Consider the following 12,135-nt stretch of genomic DNA (forward strand, 5'->3'; position numbering starts at 1 on the left):
AACGAATTCCGGCCGCACACAATGGTAGTGAGAAGATGGTACTGCTGAAGATCCTTTCCCATCAGCTTATAAGTACAAAGTTAGGCAGGAGGGGAATGGAGGGCGCATCGCGTTTCGCTTGTTTAATATTCGTTCTCTTTGTGAGGTTAGTTTTTCCATGTGTTGAAGAAAACGAGCCGTATTTTTTTCTAGGAGTGTGGTACGGAAATCTGAGAATGTCGAATGATAGAAGATTGCTTTGGGTTTTCAAAGAACTGTGCATTCCATGGGATGTTGCACCCGCATATTTTATTTTAGGTATGTAATTGTGATTGAAAGGGTTACTTGCTTAGTGAATAACGTTTTTAGGCCATGTGGCCTTGAGAGGTATCATAACTCATTGTAACGAAATGTCCGTACTGAGACGCATATTTTATTTCAGATACTCCAAATAACGAAGCCATATAACTGTCATCCAGCATTACTAGTGAAATACAAATTGTCGCTTGGTGGTGTTGCCAATGCCTTTCTTGTCACCCTACCGACCGGCGTACCCAAACCCTGCATTCTAAAAGGCTCTTGTGCAAAGGTGAACAATATCACCAAGATATTAAGGAGATGGAAAAAAGGTACCAGAGAAGCTGGACCGTCTCAACAATGGCGGACTACTAATGGACGCATAAAAAACAATTTGTTTTGAGATTTTCACTAAACAGTTTTACAAAAACGCAATACGTGTGTCGCAGGCGTGTTTTCACTTACGCAGTGAAGATACTTCATTGTGAGATTTTCACTAAACAGTTTTACAAAAATGCAACGTGTTTTGCCATACAATGGCTTCTTCGGGCGTGTCTTCACTTACGCAGTAAAAATGCACTTTCATCAACTCGAAAATATGTTTAATGTTTTCCCAATTATTTCAATACAGAAATAAATGTATGTGTAACATCTCAAAACAAACGTTATTTCAGACGACGGTCATGAATACATGATTTTCTGATTGATTCGGCTGTTACTTGATGAACGTTTGTGTAGATCAAATCGTGAAGTGAAGTTTATGAAAATGAAATAAAAAATACGTATTTCATCAGCTCAAAGAGAATGATTTGATATGAGACATATTTATGAATTTAAATTTTTCACTGAATATTCCAGTACCAGTTATAAATTCATTTCTCAGCATCTAATTCCTCAGCTCTTGCAATCAAATTTTCATAAAATATCACACCCCTACGAACGACAACCCTCAGAAGTAGAAACTTTTGCGAGTTAGGGATTAACGAGGTCTTATCTTTTAACGTGTGATTCCTAACACGGGTTGGAAGATAGCACGTGAAAATCGATCGTTCAGACTAGGGCTTGAACCACCGACCAACACAAATTTGAAGTAGTGTTAATATTAGATAGTTGGTTATTTGTTTTGCTTTTCCCAGTTTATTTTATGTTGCAAAATGTCGCCACACAAAAGAAGACTCAGGCCAGGAATTTCAGTGATGACCGAGATTTCAGAAGGCAGCACGGTGCAAAGTTGAGTTTTGACATCTACTGCCGAATGAGATTCGACTTTTACTATTCTGACTCGTCTTTTGAGGACAGTTAAGTCCGACAATCAACTGACTGGTTTTGAATCGTATGCTGTTTCTGACATCTGATTTAAACAAGAATATTATTCTGTTTCTTTCTCTCCTACATACACTACTCAAATTGTAGTTTGAGAATTGAAAGTTGGAGTTTTTTTTGGGTATTTCAAACCATGAGATTATTTTTTGAATTGTCTCGTATCCTCATATCCTATTGACTGAAAATACACTGTCACATCATTGTTTATGATGTGGAACAGACGAACATTTCAATTCGTAGCATATTTTTTTCATGAAACAAGCGTCCTAGCAATGATTAATATCACTAATTCGTTCTGGTAGGCCGATCGTTTTTGTTTTTAGTGGTAATATTCAGCTCTACAAATTTCGGTCGATCATTGATACATCGTCCACGATGGTAATATTTCCTGGTGTTTCCCTCCCATTCAATTCTTACTTGGGATATTTTTCGAGATTGGTAATGAGTAAAATCCCACTTGAATTTATTGTTCAAATATTTCTTTCTGAAAAACTTGGATGTATATCTGAAGTAATCTTTTTCATGGGAGGGTAAACCGATTTGTTACCTAACGCCTAACGTGCCAGTTTGTCTAGCTTCCCTTTCTCTCACTCATACGTTAGTGGAGTGAGAGAAAGGCAGGCTCCTCCTCTCTCGTCGGACAGACGATCAGTGTTTAGTGTGAGTTAGACATGTACTGTTGGAAGTATTATAAGAATCTAACCAGTAAGCATGTAATATTCTTTCATTATGTATAATGTACTTGAAAATGATGATAGTAATTTTATGTATGTACATTATCAGTATCATCATTTGATCCCACAAAAGCAACAATTGGCTTTTAGTAGCTATAATATATGTACATAGACAAAATAACCGATGAAATATCTTATTATCAAATTGAACGATTTTGAAGCGGTGTATGAAATGCATTATCATATTGATACACATAAAATTTGAGTAACAACCTAAAATTTTGCTTCCCTTCGAACCGATTAGTTATTCAGTTTAAGAAGACAAGACCCAGTACATAGCAAAGAAAATAATTGGTCAGTCAATGATTTTTTTTATACTTTCTAGATGTCACAAAAACTAAATAAATGTTCTCATCTTTGTATCTAGAGTTTTTTGCATCACATTTGGAAACTCTTGTTTCAAATTTCCAATGTCGCCACTTTCTCTTCTAGCCCTGTATCCGACGCTGATCAGTGGAATAATTAAGGAATATAGTTCAGTAAGAGAAGGTTCAATGAAGCATAACTGCTGTTCGGACAGAAACCACGGAATATGTAATGAGCTCTTATGCTAAATCGACAAAACAGAACTGAGTCATAACTCATGATATTTTGCATTGACGTCAAATAAGGTGTTCGTATTGAATCGGAGTTCTAGGATCGTAACCGAAATCATTTATTATGAATTTCTGTTTTGAAGAAAAAAATATGTGATGAGAAAAGAATTCATTTAGTTACTTCGAATGGATTTGTCTGCCAAACAATATATCAGAAATATATTTTGCTTTCACCGAGCAAGTTCTGAGTTGGAAGTGAACCGTCTTAAAACACTCCATAAGGAATTATTTGGTGAGGATTCCTGGCCACACTGCTACTAACTCCCTTGCAAGAGAAGGCACTGGAATCGCTTTCATTGGACCAGAACATGTCACTGGCATCGCTTAGGCTTTGCCAAATCCACAATGTACAACCTAGACTGCAAGACAATTTCTGACTTCTGGCAAAATCTACCAGGATTGGTCCATTCCAAAGCATTTATAGATCCTTCGCAGTATGTTATCAAACAACAAACAATTGTTATACTATAGTAGTGGTGAACTATGTTGTCAATGTGCAGAAACTTGGACTCACGGCAGAGAGTGCGTGTCGTCTTCGTTCAGAAAATGATGAAACAGTAGAACACATACTATGCGTCTACTCCGCTATGGTTCGAATAGGGTTTTCAGAGTTTGGCAGATTTCTACTATTGCGATTTGAACTGGAAGATATTTCACTTTTTGGCCACATTTGGTCTCTTTTGTGAATGTGTGAATCGCAATGAACCCTTGCAGGTTTCAGTAGAGGGCCGAATAAACCCACTCACTTCAGATTCATCATGATTCAACTCAACATCAATTCTTCATCGTTAGAGAGAAACAAAACAATAATATGTTGCTGATTTGAGAATATGTAATGACCATTCTTCATATGAAAAAATCAAAAGAGAATTATTCCTAGGTTTTGAAATTTTAAACGTTGATAATTAACTATTGAGATATCTGCGTAACATATGATACTACTGACGTAGTAAGTGACACTACTGGCGTAGTATATGACACTACTGGTGAACAAAATTGCAACTATGACACTTTAAGATGCGGCCGTTAGGTTTAAGGTCATCAGCGGATGATCTCAGGGCAGGCTAATATCCCCTCTGCTTGATGTTCTCTACAGTGAATATGCAAGCTCAAAATGATGACATGATCATCGTCTGGAAGATAGCTGATATCCTCCAAAGAATGGTGGACGTTTTTCAAAATTGTTGGTGTCTGTAAATCTTAGTAAACCTATTGTGTTGATTGTATTTTGACGGTAATTCATAACCACTTGACTACTTTACAACAAGTAAGTGTACAAATGTGAGTTGACCGGACCAATGGGGCCAGACAATTTTTTTGCCAGAGTGAAAATAATTGAGGGGTTGAATCCGCCGACCAATGTTTAATTTGTGGAAAATCAGGAGCAGATGACGCTCTTTCACAACTCCATCTGTTCGGTAGCCAGATAGAGTGATGTGACTTGAAAATTGAAATCACAAGATGTGTAACACTTGCATATGACAGACAATACTGGTTTTCAAAACTATGGTTTCATAATGAATCTGAAACATTGATTACAACAAAGTTTAATACACGGTTCAACTCTTTCGTTGAATTTTTGTTGTCGATTATCAATATAATCTGGTCGGTTTTGAATTTTGTATGACATTTCACTTGAATAAATCAACATTACCAACTGCTCTCTAAGCTAAAATAGTTAATCATTTTGCCGCATCCCCTAATGTTTTGAGTAAATAAAACCCCACTAACATAATATCAACGTAACCCTAGCTAATAACTTACGCTCAGGTTAATATTCCGGAGCTGAGAAACAGATTATTCCATTGCGTTTTAGGTGGTGGTTTATTAATTTTATTTTGTTAAAAGAATGATAGTAAAAATCACAAAAAATTATGTTTTCCTATCTATAAGCATAAGTTTGGATTTTGATGTTAAACGGCGACATTTGTTCCGTTTCTCGAAGATAGATGTGACATTTTTGAGGTCTTGGATACAAAAAGTAAATATATGCATAACAAAAACATGGAGTAGAAAATGAAAAATATTTCGAAAGTATTACATACAGGGGTGCGCAAAAGTCCGGAATAAAATTAATATCTTCTTAATCAGTATTTTAGAAAAAAAAACGCTGGAACACGTCAGTTGATTTCACGTTGTTCGCATTTTTTGGCAATAAAATGAAATACTTTTTTTCAACCCCTTGTAATCCTCCCCAACTTTTTTTTTCCAATGTGAACCTATGTCGTGTATGGGCTCATTGAAAAGCTCGTGAAAAATGAAATCTGATCATACCCTTTATTTTTTTTCAACTCATGCAGTTACCACAAAATGAAAAAAAACTCTTTTGAAACCAAAACGGTTAGAAATACCTACTTAGTGCTATCTACGAGTGAATTAACGTTGCAAAAAACAACGTGATGATGTACATTGCTCAAAAATTGCTAAGGATCACCAGTACCTACTTTCTAAAAGTTTACGAATTTTAAGAACAGACCAACCGGGCCAGGCACCACAACACATTTTATTGATTTATGTGTAAAAATGATAACGTAATGTAGCATCAACATTCTGTGGATTTTATTTTCTCTCCAAAAACTTACACATAAAATTAGTTCCATCTCAAGCAATTGTTGACCAGTGTACCTCAAAAAGAGAAAAAGGTTGTTGCATTTTTTGTACCAAAATGAATGCCCTGATAAAAACTAGTATTTTCTTGACTCAGTGTTAAAATTGTGGCATTTCTGGGTGAAATTGAAAATATGTATGTTTAGTTTATTGTTTAGGTAACTTCAAAGTGTTATTTTTTAATTTGCTGAACAAAAATGGTATTGTCAGAGAGGCAGCGTATCGAAATCCTGATATTGTTCGGATGTGGGGATAGAATGTGGAGTCAAAGTGAGGTGTGTACTTTATTTAATGCAAAATATCCGGAAAATCACACTTCTCAGGCTACTGTGAGTAAGATCTTACACAAATTTGAAGAACATGGTACAGTGAAGGACTTGCCCAGAAGTGACTGGCCACATGTTTTAGACGAAGATAAAAAATTGGACATTGCCGTATCTCTGCAGGAAGATCCACATCTGCCAACGGTTTCATTAGCCCAAAACAATCCTGCGTCTAGACGTACGATTGGGAGGTTTTTGAAAACAGAAAAATACCACCCATATAAGGTATGTCTTGTCCAAGAACTCTTGGAACATGACTATGACAGGCGTTTGCAATTTTGTTAGGAAATAATGAGACGATGTGACGAGAATAATGGGTTTCCACTCAACATAATCTTTTACATGTAGTAGTTAACAGGCACAACTATCGATTCTGGAGTCAGGAAAACCCACACTGGATATGCGAAGCTCGTACGCAGCGTCCTCAGAAAGTAAATGTATGGGCAGGCATCATCAACAATAGAATTTTAGGGCCATACTTTTTTGAGGGAAACCTTACAGCTGCAGGCTACTTAGACTTTTTACGCTTAGAATAAGTCGCTGCTTTAGCTGTTATGTTTCCCATATCCCCACTGAAACACTTTGGTTCCAACAGGACGGCGCTCCCCCACATTTTGGTATCAATGTCAGAGAATATCTCGAAGACATATTTGATTGGAAGACGTGGTACAATTGAATGGCCGCCAATATCCCCAGACTCAACGTCATTAGATTATTTTTATGGAAGATATATGAAAGACAAGGTTTATCAAAATAGCTCGGCTAATATTGAAGATCTAAAAAGTAGAATTAGAGTGGAGTCACACAACATACCGGCTGAGGCCATTCGGAATTCCGTAAACGGGTTTTACCATCGCCTAGGAGCCTGCCAAGTATAGGGTGGAAGCCAATTTCTGCATCTGTTACGTTAATTCACTCGTAAATAGCACTAAGTTAGGTATTTGTAACTTTTCAAAAGAGTTTTTTCTCATTTGGTTGTGACCACAAAAAAAGGGATGGTCAGAATTCATTTTTTACGAGCTTTTCAATGAGCCCATACACGACATAGGTTTGCATTTGAAAAAAAAGTTGGGGAGGGTTGCAGCTAAGGGGTTGAGAAAAAAAAACATTTTATTGCCAAAAAAATGCGTAAAACGTGAAATCAACTGACGTGTTTCAGAATTTTTTTTTCCCAAAATACTGGATAAAAAGATATTGATTTTATTTCGAACTTTTGCGCACCCCTGTATATCTCTACTATCCATGATGATAACATTGCTGTTTTTCGCTAGTGATGACCACATTTCTTGCATAATTTAAGGTTCAAGTGAATGAACATTCTGAGTTGATAATTAGTTACATGTTGATGAAATTCTTTCTTTTTCCTCTCACGAAATTATTTCGAAATCGGATTCATTTCTACGGAAGCGCAGAAGGGTCACATATTTTTATTATTTGTTTCTTGGAAATTACGACTTTCAATCTCGAAATTTCGACTTTTATCTCGAAATTTCGACTTTAATCTCGAAATTTCGACTTTTATCTCGAAATTTCGACTTTAATCTCGAAATTTCGACTTTAGTCTCGGAATTTCGACTTTAAACTCGAAATTTCGACTTTAAACTCGAAATTTCGACTTTAAACTCGAAATATCGACTTTAAACTCGAAATTTCGACTTTAATCTCGAAATTTCGACTTTAAACTCGTAATTCCGAAATTACGACTTCAAACTCGAAATGTCGACTTTTTTTTCTGTATTGCGATGGTGAACCACCCAATAAATTTCACTAGTTCGGACTTCCATTGTCTACTATATAAAATGATTTGAAATCCCTGAAACAAGTAAAAAAGAATATTTAAAAAAGAATAGTTGAAAATAACAATTATATTAAGCAACAATAAACCTGAAATGAAATGATAGTGAAATAACCTACAAGTAAAAATATAATAATTGAATAAATAAAAATTAAAGGAATGAAAAAAGGAAATAATAAAAAATAAAAAAGTGTAGAGATTCCAAGTCACGTTAGTTCACGACGTTTCGATTGTTGGTATCTACAATCGTCTTCGGGTGATGACTGGACTGATTCCTCCGAGAGATGACTATTTTATAGGTCGTTGAAATGACCAACTCCCGCCAAAACGGTCATCTCTCACGGAATCAGTGAAGCGGAAAATGGAAAGTAGAGAAAGTGAAAGTATTTCAACGACCTATAAAATAGTCATCTCTCGGAGGAATCAGTTCAGTCATCACCCGAAGACGATTGTAGATACCAACAATTGAAACGTCGTGAACTAACGTGACTTGGAATCTCTACACTTTTTTATTTTTTATTATTTCCTTTTTTCATTCCTTTGATTTTTATTTATTCAATTATTATATTTTTACTTGTAGGTTATTTCACTATCATTTCATTTCAGGTTTATTGTTGCTTAATATAATTGTTATTTTCAACTATTCTTTTTTAATTATTCTTTTTTACTTGTTTCAGGGATTTCAAATCATTTTATATAGTAGACAATGGAAGTCCGAACTAGTGAAATTTATTGGGTGGTTCACCATCGCAATACAGAAAAAAAAGTCGACATTTCGAGTTTGAAGTCGTAATTTCGGAATTACGAGTTTAAAGTCGAAATTTCGAGATTAAAGTCAAAATTTCGAGATTAAAGTCGAAATTTCGAGATTAAAGTCGAAATTTCGAGTTTAAAGTCGAAATTTCGAGATTAAAGTCGAAATTTCGAGTTTAAAGTCGAAATTTCGAGATTAAAGTCGAAATTTCGAGTTTAAAGTCGAAATTTCGAGTTTAAAGTCGAAATTTCGAGATTAAAGTCAAAATTTCGAGATAAAAGTCGAAATTTCGAGATTAAAAGTCGTAATTTCCAAGAAACAAATAATAAAAATATGTGGCCCTTCTGCGCTTCCGTACATTTCCGAATCACAATATTGGTATATGATGGAATTGGCCGATACTTGTTGAAAATCTATAACTAACTATTCAAAAAACATTTCATTGTGGGGTTTTCAGTAAATAGTTTTAAAAAACGTTTTTCTGAAACTGTTCAATGAAAATCTCACAATGCGGCATTTTTTGAATACGTCACAATATAAGTATGAAGTGGACAGCAATATCATAACGACTCACCTGAATTGTTCGATGGTCCTTTATTATCTTGGTAACACAATTGTAAACAAACGTCATACACATTCCAGTCAGGATTAAGGAAAAAATGACCATAATTATGATGATATGATCTCCAGACCATGTATTGGACTGAGAATTCTGGAAAAAAAATGAAAATTTCAATTATTTTCATGAAGTACCAGTCAATATTTCGATATTCATGGCAAGAAGAGAATAGACATCGGTCTAGCATGAAGTGTATGAATTAGTTATATTCATTGATGACTTTTTACCCACTTATGATTAAGAAATATCATTTGAGAAATTTTTGTAATGCTATTTTGATGACAATTTACCAGAAACTGAAGTTTGCTGATATATTTCAGAGTAAATTTGCGACAAAGTGATTGGCTCCAAAACGAACAATAAGTACTTCTATACACCAGAACTGCAACTGATGAAAACTTGTCTGGTGAAATGCGAGTCGTGAAAAGCGCATCAGTTTGAGTGTGCAGAAGGAACCTGAAGTTTCGGTTCCACCTTCAAAGTTGGTTGCGTCACTAATATCTATTTTGAACTTGGCAATGCTAAAATAATACGAAACTAGTTCTGTTTATCAATATAAATTAAAACTATCTTGTTATTTTGATGTTACAATAATGTTCGTTTGTTTACTTTCATTATTTGGAAGGAAAAAAGAGAGTTTGACGAAAGACTATCCACCTGGAAAACGCTGTGTTGAAATTCACAATATAGACTTACAGACTACAGAGCAGTCGCTATGCCATCAGTGATATCAAAAATCATGAAGAAAGCCGTAAACCAACATATCCTTAGATATTTGGAAGGCTTCAACATCTTGAGCGATCATCAATATGGCTTTCGGAAACAAAGATCAACACCTTCTATCGTATATCACCCATATTTTGAATAATGCAATCGATAGAAATGAAGAGTAGAGAGCTGTTGCGCTTGATACTTTGATACTTTGATCTCGTGTGTGGTATATGGGTTTTCTGGCAAAACTTCGATACTATGGCTTGTTATCATTTTTGTGTATGGCTCTCCAGCGTCTTGAAAAAACGTTTCCTGCAAGTGACCGTCGATGGATATCTCACGAATACTTTTACCATCAACGCTGGTGTTTCCCAGGAATCCACATTGCCTCCAACCCTCTTTTAATTGTATATCAACGACTCACTGTAAAAAAACCAAGAACTCAATATATTGCTATGCTGACGACAGTACACTTGTCTCGTCATTCCATTTGGATTCCAGGATATTGGCTGCGGATTCACATCTTCACTGGCAGCAGAAGGTTACATATCTTAATGAGGATCTAGAGGTGATTTCGAATTGGATTGGAAGTAACCAGGTTCAATTTAATGCCACAAAAACCCAGGCATGGTTTTCTCCAAATGTTGCCCAACCAGATAGGACAGAAAATTCCACTTTCTGCTCCGATAGGTTTGTTGGGAGTTGAAATAGACACCAATATGTCCTAGAAAAATCACATTGCTGGAATTGCAATGGCTGCTTCCCAAAAGGTTGGAACACTGTTTCGAACCAGAAAACTGTACACGCCACAGCAACTTTTGATGCTTCATAAAGCTTCTCCAGGGTATTGTTTTTCTATATGGAGCTCCGCCCCTAAGCATACCCTGAAGCTGCTGGATTCCATCGCTTGCAATTTTGAGAGTCTGGAACATCAAAGAAGGGTTGGAGATTTGTCTCTTCTTTATTTATACTCTCACGGGAAGTGTTCAAGTGACTTGGCACATTTGATTCCACAAAGAGCGGTACATATCAGAAATGCGCCACGAACTGTGGCTGTTTGTCGTTTTGCCGTATCATGAATTATCGATTATTTCATCATGCTGTGAAATTCAAGAATGTCACGATTTCTTTATATTTTCACGTAGACAAAATTACAATTGAAAGACTTTAGCTGGATTTTTTGTGGTATTCTCTCTTGTGACGTGTCTCGTATGTATATGGAAAATATTTTCTAAGTTTATATTGGAAAATTATATGTTATTTTCTCATATGAATATTCAGATGCATATGATAAATACTTTGAAAGTGGTTGTTCTTAGAGAGCTTTTTTTCTATGCATGAATGACATATACGTGAACAGTTTAATTTGAAATCAATTGCTTTTTCTCTTCTTTCAGAAGTTTTCTACTTTTTTGTATATATATGAAGAAGGAGAAAGCCAAAACACTTCTTTTCCAAAAATTAGTATCTTCTGAAAATACAGCCCTTCAATTCAACCAAAATTTCTATCTCTGAAATAGCGTATGATTATCATTACGTACTGCCATCGTGATATGGGTAGATTCAACTCATCCGTCACGTTATGAATACATATTTTGTGTTTCATCTGGTAATGTTATTAATTATTCATTGACCACGATGTTTGTAACAACTTAACATTTCGAAAGCTAGCGAATATTCAAATTGAAGAAATATTTAGTATTTTGATTTCCGTCACATTCGATAGAAGTTTAATTTTTGTCAAATCATATAATGGAAAAATTCTTTCAGGCCAGTCTGAACTCCCTACACTGTAGGTTAATAGACTGACACCCATAAAAAAACAACTACTCTCCTGGCTAATACCACGAAGGGCGTTGGATTATATCCAACAGGTATCAGTGCAGGATTCTTCAATTTTGGGCTGTTTGGCCACTCGTCAGAGCAAGGTAACATGAAGTCGATCAGTTTCGATAATTGAAAATCAAATTCCTTAAGAGTATCATTCTTCGATCTAGGTTGAGGTGGACAACAAACAACAGGTTTGTCATCGCTCCATCTGCCTGTGAACGAGGTAATCAACCGTATATTCGAAGTTTGTCCAATTCCTCGTATAAGGAAAGAAAAGACACATCAACACCTTATGAAGAAGAAGATGCTGCGAAGTGTGATATTTGTGGTGTGATCAATAGTGTGAAACACATTATCCTGGAGTGCCCAGTTTTTGAATATGGAAGACAAGAAGCAAGACTTCCCAGTGATCTCAATTCTGCCCTAGACGTGGTGAACTTGAACTCTTTAGTAACCTTTTTGAAATCTATTCATATATTACAATATATAAATATAATTATACCTAATTGTTCCTCCGCTAATAACCCTTCGCGGTTGATGCGGTTATTTTTTAAATAAAAAAAAACT

General features: G+C 35.5%; 1 protein-coding gene across 4 annotated transcripts in view; it reads right to left on the bottom strand.

Annotated features, from left to right (window-relative positions):
- Neto (Neuropilin and tolloid-like) overlaps window positions 1–12,135 on the bottom strand; it is an 803,231-nt gene that overhangs the window by 29,457 nt on the left and 761,639 nt on the right. For all 4 annotated transcript variants that reach the window (XM_074171245.1, XM_074171247.1, XM_074171244.1 and 1 more), the window contains one exon: window positions 8,983–9,120. In XM_074171245.1, the coding sequence (XP_074027346.1) occupies window positions 8,983–9,120 (138 nt within the window). The remainder of the gene's footprint in view (window positions 1–8,982; window positions 9,121–12,135) is intronic.

Source organism: Leptinotarsa decemlineata, unplaced genomic scaffold (genome assembly GCF_025532065.1).
Source record: "Leptinotarsa decemlineata unplaced genomic scaffold, Ldec_3_MD MMD2_tig00000010_RagTag_RagTag, whole genome shotgun sequence".
In the NCBI taxonomy this organism is placed as follows: Eukaryota; Metazoa; Arthropoda; class Insecta; order Coleoptera; family Chrysomelidae; genus Leptinotarsa; species Leptinotarsa decemlineata.